Genomic DNA, 12,054 nt, shown 5'->3' on the forward strand with positions numbered 1-12,054 from the left:
TGTGCAGGGCAACCAAAGAAGGCCCAGCCAATCAGCTGGGACTCGGGAGGCAGAGCATAGATGAGGATGGGGCCAGTCAGAAGTGGTCTTTGCCAGTTCTCCGAACTACTCAAAGTTTCTGCTACTGGTTCTCTAGAACTGGTCAGAACCTCCTGAATACCACCTCCGCCATGATGTGATCGGATCCAGCCTGCAGGGCCATCCTGGTCTAGCCAATGCAAAAAGGAAAGATCAGGCAGGCCAGCCTGGATTCAGCCCGGTCTACCCAATGTAAAGAGGAAACATGCCAGCGGCTTGGGGAGTGGTGTCAAACTAGCCACGCCCACCCAAAGTCAACCACAGCCCTGATGCAGCCCTCAGTGAAATTGAGTTTAACACCCACCCCTGATATAAGTGAAAAATACATACATTTTTAGTAGCATAAGGAAGAACTGATATTCCCTGGCCTATTTCCCAGGAGTGAAGGAATGATCCAGATTCTAGAAGATATTATTTGTTTGTTTGTTTGTTTATTTACTTACATACATTTATTTATTTACATTTATTTATATATCAAACTTCTTAACCCCTCATAGGGGGGGTCTCTGGGCGTTGTATAGGTAGTCCTCGACTTACAACCACAATGGAGGCCAAAATTTCTGTTGCTAAAGCAAAACACATGTTCAATGAGTTTTGTCCTATTCTATGACCTTTATCACTTTCTTGTCACAGTTGTTAAGTGAACCTTGGGGACGCTGCAGCAATTGTAAGTGTGAAAAATGGTCCTAAATAAGTCATTTTTTTTCAGTGCCATTGTAATTTTGAACCATCACTAAACAAACTATTGTAAGTCGAGAATTATCTATATAGATGGAACATACATACATTTTTAATGGTATCAGGAAGATGTATATTTCCTGGCATGTTTGTCAGGAGTGAAAAGCAAGTTCTATATATTATGGACTGGCACTTAAAGGAATTTAACGAGTATGGACATAAACTCTACAGCAGAGGCCTCCAAACTTGGCAGCTTTAAGACTTGTGGATTTCAAAGCCCAGAATTCCCCTGGGGACCCCTGCTCTACACCAGTGGCCCCCAACCTTTCTTGTGCCACGGCCCAGTACCGGCATCACAAAATGATCCGCGGCCCGGTACCGGCATCAGCATGCATGACAAGGCAAGGCGAGCGAGCGACCGGCCAGCTAGCCGTCCCCCACTTCTCCCCGCCACCTTCAACTCCTCCTTTGTACCTTTGTCGATGGGCTTCGCTTTGGGACGGTCGCTCGGCTCGCCTTGCCTTGGGTACTGAAAGAATCCTCACGCCTTAGTTTCGTTCGAAGCCCCCCCTTCGATGAAACTAAGGCACGAGGATTCCTTCAGGACCCAAACGCTGCTTTCCAACCGGAAAAGCTCACCCAGAAGCACTTTCTCGTCAAACAAGATGGTGGCGCCCAGCAAACCGGCAGCCTGGCAGGAAATGTTCCAGGGAGCGGTACCGGTCCGCGGCCCGGTGGTTGGGGACCCCTACTCTACAGCATACGCCCTATCCCCTTTTTCATTTGGTCTCTTGCTTTCCTAAGCTGAAACCCTCCTTTGGGAACTCACCTTCTCTTGTTACTTGTTACCTCCGTTCTAGGACTGTGAAAATCGACGTCTATGACTGGGACCGGGATGGCAGGTGAGAATACAGACCAGTTTTTATAAACCACCTTCCCCAACCTGGATTCCCCAGAAGTATTAATTTAGGGCGTCTTTGATGCTGTCTGAGTTTGGTTGTTTTCTTGCAGACGTTTCATTACCCAAACTAGGTAATATCATCTGTGCTAGTCTAGTCTAACCCTGATGATGTTACCTAGTTGGGTAAGGAAACGTCTGCAAGAAAACAACCAAGCTCAGACAGTACCAAGGAACCCACATTTCAGCCCGGAGCTACAAATATTCTCCTTTAGTGTGAAATTACAATTCTTATCAATTCATCCAACATGAAATTGTAGCCCAATTCTTTTGAGGGCGTCATGATGGGGGAAAGTTGTTATAATCCTTTCTCTTATTCCAGAGATTCAAGAAACAATTATCTGGGTATTGTATGCTAATCACAGATGGCATTACAGCTAAAAATGAGTGAGGGCCTCTTACTTTCTGATACTCCCTTTCTCTCTCTTTATCCTTTTCTCTCTGCACACAACCAGCTGCCAGCAAAAGGACAATTAATGTTTTCGTAGATATTATTTGCCAATATTATTTGAAGTGGAGCCAAAAGTTACATTTCTTGTGACTTGTCTTACTTTAATTGAATAGCGCAATTCCATTTGTGCTTATTGAGATGTAACAAATTTAAAGCCTTAAATTTAAATTAATTTAAATTTAGAACAAATTTAAAGCATTATTTCCTTTTTTTTCAAAATTATTTGTTCCTAATCCGAAGCTAAGATTGGCAGAAAGAATTGCCAGGATTTTCTGAAGCCGTCTTAGCTAGAACAGAGCTCATGGCAAACTTTGGCTAATTTTATGAGGCTGATTTGGTAATTTTGTGAATGGGAGATTATCAAGAGCCTGTATGTAGATTAGGAAGTTAAAATAAAAGATGGCAATTGGAAAAGGATTTTCTTTCTGTTGACAAGAAAATTACATGCGATTAGAAAAAAGTGGATCAGATTTGGACAGGACTTGGGTGGGATATTTTGAGTAGTTCGGAGAACTGGCAAATACCACCTCTGACTGGAGATTTTACAGTATCATTCCCCTGCCACGCCCACAGTGGTGGGATTCAATTTTTTTTACTACCGTGGCAGGCGAACGATACTGTAAAATCGCCAGTCAGAGGTGGTATTTGCTGGTTCTCCGAACTACTCAAAATGTCCACTACCGGTTCTCCGGAACTGGTCAGAACCTGCTGAATGCCACCTTTGCATGCCAACCAAACCATGCCCATAGAATCAGTAGTAAAAAAAAATTGAATCCCACCACTGTCAACATGGCTGTAGAAAGTCAAAATAACATGCCAAAAGAAGGTGCAGGTAGTCTTCACTTACCAACTGCCTCACTTAGTGACTGAAGTTGCAAATATAGAAATAAAACAGCTTTACAACCAGTCATTGCATTTATGGCTGTTGCAGCATCCCTTGGTCAAATGATCATCACTCTGGCACTTTTCAACTGACAGACATTTACAATTGTGTGGCCATTCATTTTTAGTATTTATTTGATTTGTCAATCGCTTACAAGATACAGGTATAAGAATAAATATAGTTTTGAATACATGAGATAGATACTTATAAGAAAAATAAAAAAAAACAATAGGACAAGGACAGTAGGCACGATTGGTGCGCTTATGCACGTCCCCTACAGGCCTCTTAGGAAGGGGATGAGGTCAATAGTAGACAGTCTAAGGTTAAAGTTTTGGGGGTTTGGGGAAGAAACCACAGAGTCAGGTAGAGTATTCCAAACATTGACCACTCTGTTGCTGAAGTCGTATTTTCTGCAATCAAGTTTGGTGCGGTTAACCTTGAGTTTGTATCTATTGTTTGCTCTTGTATTGTTATGATTAAAGCTGAAGTATTCATTTGCAGGTAGGACATTGCAATGTATGATTTTATATACTATATTTAGATCTGACTGGAGGCAGCGTAGTTCTAGGTTTTTTAGGTCTAGAATTTCAAGGTATTCTGCAATGAGTAGAGGAGCGGAGAACTCTTCTTGTGAAATATTTCTGGACTTTCTCAATTGTGTTAATATCAGATACATGATATGGGTTCCAGACTGATGAGCTGTATTCAAGTATAGGTCTAGCAAATGTTTTGTATGCTCTAGTTAGTAGTGTGATATTACCAGAGAAGAAACTACGTAGGATTAGGTGAACAACTCTTAATGCCTTTTTGGCTATATAGTTACAGTGGGCTCTAGCACTTAGATCATTTGAGATGAGTACTCCAAGGTCCTTGACAAAGTTTGGATCCTCAACAAGGTCTTGACTATTTAGCTTGTATTTTATTTTCTGATTTTTTCTGCCAATATGTAAGACAAAGCGTTTATTTGTTGAGATTTGAAGTTGCCATTTGATTGACCGTTGGCCATTCTGATACATAGTCAAGCTCTTTTTGGAGTGTAGTAGTATTGTCTGTGGTGTTGAATAGCTTTACATCGTCAGCAAAGAGGACACAGTTGCTCTTAATATGATCACAGAGGTCATTTATGTAGAGTATGAAAAGAGTTGGTCCTAGAACACTGCCTTGGGGGACACCACTGTTGACAGGTTCAGAATTTGATAGGACGCTCCCAATTTTGACCATTTGTTGTCTGTTTGACAGGAATGCTTCCATCCAGTTATGTAGATGTTCAGAGATACCATAAGATTTTAGTTTTAGTAGTAGTTTGTCGTGTACCACTGAATCAAAGGCTTTACAAAAGTCTATGTAGATTGTGTCTATTGTTTTGCCCTGATGGAGTTGTGTAGTCCATATGTTTTTGCAGTGTAAGAGTCGCAGATTGCAGGATAGTTTTTTTCTGAAACCAAATTGTTTATTAGAGGGTAGGTTGTTTGTCTCTAAGTGGAAGATAATGGATTGGTTAATAATTGATTCCATGACTTTACAGGTGACGCAGCATAAAGAGATTGGTCTGTAATTTTCAACTAGGCTGGGGTCTCCCTTTTTGAAGATGGGGATGACCATGGCTTGTGACCATAGTTTTGGCAAGGAGCTGGTCCTGAAAGATTTTTCAAAGATTATGCTTAGAGGTTTGGCTATGGCAGTAGATAGGTTTTTTAAGAAGTAGGCACATATTCTGTCCGGTCCAATAGATAGGGATGGTTTTAGATTGCACAGTGCTTTTTCAACAATGTCTTCTGTAAAATCGATATGTATTAGATCATTGTAGTTGTCTGTGGTTCAACTAGGAACTTCACCATTGGTGCTTCACCATTGGCTTCTGGCAAGCAGAGTTAATGAAATATGTGTAAGTAAAATCTCAAGGCACCGGTCACGTGATCGCTCACTTAATGACCAAATGAGACATATTGGAAGCCCATTTTGATCATGTGATTTTCCACTTAGCAACCAAGGCACTTAACAATAGAGTTGTTGATCCTAATTGTGGTTGCCAGGTGAAGACTAGCTATAATGGGAACTGATCCTGTATTGTTATCAAAAGTTGAATAGCCGTGGCCCTGAAGTTACCTCGGAGGTCGCACCGTACCCTTCAGACAATCCATATTTATCTCTTGTCCTCCCTCTCACAATCCCTGATTTGAGCAACCCCTGTTTGTTTGATGCTGGATCAGTGAATGCTTGATTACAGATGATGATGATTACAGATTAACAGAGTTGGAAGGGACCTTGTAGGTCATCTAGTCCAAACCCTGCCCAAGCAGGAGACCCTACACCATTTCTGACAGATGGGAGTCCAGTCTTTTCTTGAAAGTCTCAAGGGATGAAGCTCCCACAACTGCCAACTGTTCCGTTGGTTGATTGATTCATTCATTCATTGAATGCTGCACGATAAGGTGGTAACACGAGTGATGGTCCTATGGGCAGCCGATGGGAGAGGCCCTTTTTCAGTGCTGTACAAAGAAAAATCAGTTATGGATGAAATCTGAAGAGAGCAGAGAAAGAGAAAGCAGGCGTTTGCTCTGCAAACTCTGTGCTTTGGTTATTTCCTTCTGACCGAATTTGGGCTTTCGGACTCAAATGCAAAGCCCTCAAAATCCACTCCCCCACTCTTCCCCCCCACCACCCAAAGTTTAAAGCAGTACAAGTCTCTCTGCCATCTCCATCTGCTCCAATACCCACTGTGGGGCAAAGAGGATTAAGAGAATTGGGTGGGTGGAGTCATTAAATATCCTCGGTTCTTCACAGCAAGAGGTGGGATATTCAAAAGACCCGGTTATTCATTCACTCACTCAATCCAGGTTTAATCTACCTCAACGGCGAAGCGTTAATGCGACTTCTTTCTTATTGTCTCGGCAGCCATGATTTCATTGGAGAATTTGCCACAAGCTATCGGGAACTCTCTCGCGCCCAAAACCAGTTCACAGTCTATGAGGTAAGACTTTCTCCTGGCACAACACAGATTGTTTTGAACAATATTCGTGGTTTTTTGTTTTGTTTTGCAGTGCTTGTACTTCTCGGAGCCAACAAATTACATTTCTGCTGAGAAATCTGGACACCTGAGGACAATGGGCTTAAAAATAATGCACACAAACATGTTTCTAGTCCTCAGTGAGGTAGAGCAGTGGTGGCTAACCTTTTTGGGCTCCTGTGCCAAAAATTGTGCGGGCGCTTGCATGCTTGCACTCATGTGCCAGCACCCAGAAGGCAATACACAAAAAAACAGAACCGATGAAACAGGGCTAGATTTTGGCCTACAAAGCTTGTGGAAGCCTGCAGAGGCCTTCCTCAAGCCTTTGGGAGGCCAAAATATGCCCCAAACACACCGAAAATCAGCTGTGAGGTGCACACATGCGCAGTGAGATAAGTTTGCCTGCAGCTTACATGCTGGCACAAATGGCTTTGCGTGCCACCTGTGGCACGTGCCATAGGTTCGCCATCACGGGGGTAGAGCAGCCCAGTGACATCAGTTAACAATTGGTGAAAGATCTGGATCCAGAAGGGGATTGTTTTGGGTTTCTGCTTCTTGGACCCCCTTGTGCTTGGGCTCTAATGAATTTTGCTAGCATTAGTCCCGTCTCAACATCACAATCCAGCAGCCTTTTGATTTCGTTTGTTTTTTAACTTATATCCCATGCAGGTAGCCCTTGACTTAAAACTGTTCATTTAGCATCTGTTCCAACAGCACTGAAAAAAGTGACTCATGACTGTTTTTCACACTTATGACCATTGCCGTATCCCCATGGTCACATGATTTACACTCGGATGCCTGACAAAGGACTCCTATTTATGACGGCTCTAAGGGTCCTGGGATCATCTTTTTCTGACCTTCTGACAAGCAAAATCAAGGGAGAAGCCAGATTCACTTTAACAACCAGGGTTCCTAATTTTTACAATTGCAGTGATGCGTTTAACAAATGTGGCAAGAAAAATTGTTAAATGGGGGCAAAACTCACTTACCAAATGTTTCACTTAGCATAAATGCTGGGCTCCATTGTGGTCGTAAGTCGAGGACTACCTATTGTGGTTCGCCAGCAGCAGGTGTGGATGACTGAGGTCTCGGAGAGCGAGGACTCAGATGAGGGGCCTGCATGTGATGTAGGGATGGGGCCAGGACCATCAGGGAGTGGTTCGCCAGCAGCAAATCAGGTGGATGTTTCCGAGAAGCCTGTGCTGGGTGTGAGTGAGAGTAAGATGATTCATGGAAGAGCAGCACAGGTGACTCGGGAGTAAGAATTGTAATTAATGGCCCCTCCCTCTAGGGAATATAAGTCTGGTTTCAAATGGCTTTTGCCTTTGCAAAAGGCAAACGTTCGAAGGAGTTAGTGTGATGATTACAGACTCTGATTTATTGGACTAATTGGCTGCAAGCCATCTGTTATCTACAAAGAGGGTTATTTGTGGAATAAAGCCGTGAACATTTCAGTTTTGGAGTTTATCTGTGTTTGCTTTCGGAAACTTTGGCTGGGACAGAATACATCAGGAAATGGAGTGCTTGCCTTCGGAGATTGTGGAGGCTGGCAGCAGTGATGAAGAAGACACTGAGGAGCCTGTGCCCAGGCTTTCAAAGGAAAGAGCAACTGCAGCAGCACGGGTGACTCGTGAGTAAGGCTTCAAGGTAATGGCCCCTCCCTTAAGAGATAAAAGTCAGCCTGAGAGACCGGTATTCTTTGCAGGAAGCAAAGAAGTTCTTGCACTTCAAGCCTTGCGGAAGTTCGGACTATCTTGGTTTGCGTTTGAAGACTTTTTGTTTGGAATATTTCTTGACAACTTATCTAGTGTTTTTTGGCAGCCTTGCACAACCTTGGCAAGGCTCATTCTTATCAGAGACAATTAGTTTTAATAGCCTTTTAACTGTGAATTAACGGAATGCGCAGAGAAGCATTTAAAGGTTTTGCTTTTATCTCTGTTTGGTGTTTGTTTACTTGGAACAAGATTTGGGTCTGAACACTTACCTGTATTTCCTTCAGAGGTCCAAGGCAGCCTTGTCAGCTGCAATTGTCCAAATCCTGAGATGATAATATTCTGATGCAGGTTACACATTTCTAGTGCCACCCGGACGTATGAAGTACAATTCTTTCAATGTTTAACTCCTGATGTTTGGTGACCGAGGCTTGTGGGTTTTTTTTAGTGCAGAGGAAGGTAGGTTATCCAATGCAGTTATTTCCATGACACGGGCTTCATTTGTGATCCAGCTTCTGCTGTGATGAGGGAGTGTTCAAAGACAGTGATTAAACACAACGTATCTACAGAGGAACCCAGGATGAGACCAGCATTGCCATATTAAAAGGATGGGAGAGAAGGCGGAAAAGATCCTTAAGGAAGAACAGGAGCCGTTGCTATCAGAGTGCTCTGGCCCGCCAGCTGGCAGACTCAGACAGTGAGGAGGTTGGGGAGGAACATGGGCCAGTCCTGGAGTCTGGGGAAGGCTCTGACGAGAGCTCTGTGTCAGAGCACTCAGATGAGGCCAGGGCTGTCTGACAGTTATCAGCTGCCTTTGGAGTCGGACATCAATGAGGCAGAAGAACAGCTGGAGCCTGTTCCCAGTGTGCACGTGCACAGAGCTGCCAGGAGAAGGGAACAGTTAAGGAACAAGGGTCGACTCGGGAGTAAAGGCACAGGTGGACAGTGAATGGCCCCTCCCACAGGGGATAAAGAAGAGTGAAAGGGGAGTGGTGTTTGCAGGAGACAATTAGTTCATTTAATAAGGGTGAAGATCTGCTCCTGACTCCTTGCCAAGTATTTTCTGCTACAGTGTGGCATTTGGAAACTATCGGCCTGGCAACTCTCCAAGCCTGATAAAGGTCTGTAGTTGTAAAATCTCTTGAAAGTCTGTTGGCCAGGACTTTGCTGGATGTGGATGAGAGGGGTTCACTTTAGCCTAAATAAAAGGGTCGAGGAGTCTGCTTCATGATTTTGGGAAGCCCAGGTCAGAACACAGACGAGATGTATACAGGTCCTTGACTTACGACCTCAATGGAGGCCAACATTTCTATTGCTAAGCAAAGCAGTTGTTCAATGAGTTTTGCCCCATTTTATCTTTCTTGCCCCAGTTGTTAAGTGAATCACTGCAGTTGTTAAGTTAGCAAGACGGTTGTGAAGGGAATCTGGCCTCCCCGTTGACTTTGCTTGTCAGAAGGTCACAAAAGGTGGCCACATGACCCCAGGACACTGCAAATGTCATAAATAATTTTCCATTCCAAATTAGAAGATCTTTTTATTAATGGAATGTACAGGAGAGGAAAGTGTAGAAATCAGCGTGACACATAGTGAAGAAAATAACAATGCTTAGGCCCTACGTCATTATTCAGGGCTTACGTATAGGAATCAGGTGGACAACTGACATGACTGGTGGATTAGGTATGGATATGTCCAGTATCTTAGATAATGACGATGTTGGAAATAAAGCCAACAAAAAAAAACTTGGATTGTTGAAAACAAAGAGGATTTATTAAAAAGAAATAACAAGACAGTTTGCTACGTGTCAGTGGTCTCTAGAACCTCAACAAGCAGGTTCAGAATCAAAAGCCACATCTTTAGAACCTCAAATCATACTTTATATACAGTTTCATCTTTTCACCCAAGTTCCCTCCTTCTTGAGACTTATTCCCAAGTTCAAGTTCATTGGATTTGCCCTCAGGTGTTGCAACTACTCCCAGAACATCTCCAGGGAGAATTCTCCTTCTGTTAAGTTCTCATCCGTACCCCTCTGTACCTCATACTTCGGCTGCCCAGGTGGCAACTTTCCTTAGTGTTAAGGAATGTAGCATCCCCTCATCAGGGCCTCTTTCTAACTTCCGAAGATACCATTTTACAGATTCATCTTATACTACCATTTTTCCTGCAGGTCATCCAGTCCAACCCCCATTTGTGAAACCTTTAAGCACCTTGTATACCATTTTATTTTTGAATTGACTTATTTCTTACAATGATAAACCAATTTACAAAGCTAAAAAGACATATATTGAATTTATGATATACAAGCTGACGTGAACCTCCAATCACTTTTGAGGTCTCTTTTACAGGAAGATATTTCTTGTCAGATGGGTACTAGGAGCTAGTCTGCATAAACCAGAGGTTTGCGAGACAATAGTAATTGTATCTGATGGGGTATTAGCTATCTCTCATTGTCCACCTGCACCAAAAGACTCTTGATCTGGTAGCCTGGGAGCTGTGACCAATAATTGTCTTTCTTCAAAGAAAGTTGGTATACAATATTCTCCAAATGTTATATATAAACTGGGGCAGCAGCCAAAAAAGCTAATGCAATCCTTGGTTATATAAACAGAGGCATAGAATCAAGATTGCATGAACTATAAGTATAGCTTTATAAAACCTTAGTAAGGCCACACCTGGAATATTGCATCCAGTTTTGGTCACCACATTACAAAAAAGATGTTGAGACTTTGGAAAAAGTTCAGAGAAGAGCAACTAAGATGACTAAAGACCTGGAGATTGAAACATATGAAGAAAGATTGCAGGAATTGGGTATGGCTAGTCTAGAGAAAAGAAGGACTAGGAGCACAGGATATTTGAGGGGCTGCCACTAAGAAGTGGGGATCAACCTATTTTCCAAAGCATCTGAAGGCAGGACAAGAAACAATGGCTGGAAACTAATCAAGGAGGGAAGCAACCTGGAATTAAGGAGAAACTTCCTAACAGTGAGGACAACTAACCTTGTGCAACAGCTTTGCCTTCAGAAGTTGTGGGTGCTTCATCACTGGAGGTTTTTAAGAAGAGACTGGACAGCCACCTGTTGGAAATGGTATAGACCAGGGGTCTTCAAACTTGACAGCTTTAAGACTTGTGGACTTCAACTCCCAGAATTCCTCCTCCAGTCATGTTAGTTCAGGAATTCTGGGAGTTGAAGTCCACAAGTCTTAAACTTGCCAAGTTTGAAGACCCGAGGGGTAGAGTCTCCTGCTTGAATCGGAGGCTGGACTAGAAGACCTCCAAGGTCCCTTCCAGCTCTGTTCTGATAGATTCTGATTGAAATGTTCAGGGAAGATGTAAAAAAAAAATCTGATTAAAACAATCAGTTGAGTGCTATAAAGACGAAGCCTAGTCGTACATTAATAGTTATATTTTTATTATGGGCACGAGCAATTTCATATATATTTTAGCATGTACATCAGTGCTATGTGCTTAAAGTACATCTTTTCAAGTTCTGCAATATGCATATGCTGTTCAGAGCCATAAGTGAAAAATTTCCCCCATCCCAAGAGTTTTCCTCTGAGGGCATCTAAAACTATTGCTGCCACGTATTTGCAGAGTGTTATTTCTTTGCTTATGGAAGATTATGATGTAATGTAGCGCAAAACTAAGAAAACTGGTTCTTTATCTTTTGGGACCAATACCGTGTTTCTCACACTTCTCTCAAATACGTCTCCCTGTATGCGCTCATTCTCCTAATGGGGAATTACCTCAACAATAACTACGGGTTAACACAAGTGGACTCCATTGGGAAACCAACTTCATTTAGGATCACCCTATATGCTGCAATTTAAAGAGTTGTTGTGGCGCAGTGGATAGAATGCAATATTGCAGGCTAAGTCTGCCCGCTGGCAAGAGTTCAATCCTGACCGGCTCAAGGTTAACTCAGCTTCCATCCTTCCAATCTGAGGACCCAGATTGTTGGGGAAAATAGCCTGACTCTGTATACCCCTTAGAGAGGGCTGTAAAGCACTATGAAGCAGTACATAATAAGTCTAAGCGCTATTGCTATTTGATAAATGAAGCTGGAAAATTTCTCCATCAAAGTCTCATCTGGAAACACCCAACTTTCAGGATATCTTTTATCAATTGGAAACGTCTTTGCTTCTCCTTGGGTGGATGAATCTGTGGTCCGTTTTTGCATCTTCCCACACTAACTTGCATGGGCTGCTATTTGGCAGTGCCTAGCCTAAATTAAAAAATAGATGCCCCTGCCTTTCAGAGAGGAGCTGGGGAAGGAGGCTTCTGTGCCTTATA

The 12,054-nt window shown here is 42.8% G+C and overlaps 1 protein-coding gene across 5 annotated transcripts in view; it reads left to right on the top strand.

The window, feature by feature from the left end:
- Positions 1 to 12,054, top strand: part of CPNE9 (copine family member 9) — a 56,182-nt gene that overhangs the window by 31,424 nt on the left and 12,704 nt on the right. For 4 of the 5 annotated variants that reach the window (XM_087923465.1, XM_087923464.1, XM_087923467.1 and 1 more), the window contains 2 exons: positions 1,617 to 1,658; positions 5,944 to 6,019. In XM_087923465.1, coding sequence (XP_087779591.1) covers positions 1,617 to 1,658; positions 5,944 to 6,019 — 118 coding nt within the window. Of the gene's footprint in view, positions 1 to 1,616; positions 1,659 to 5,943; positions 6,020 to 12,054 lie in introns of those variants that run through there. The other variant, XM_087923468.1, reaches the window with a different exon arrangement.

Source organism: Pseudonaja textilis, chromosome 2 (genome assembly GCF_049901715.1).
Source record: "Pseudonaja textilis isolate UNSWEBS1 chromosome 2, rPseTex1.2, whole genome shotgun sequence".
NCBI lineage: Eukaryota > Metazoa > Chordata > Lepidosauria > Squamata > Elapidae > Pseudonaja > Pseudonaja textilis.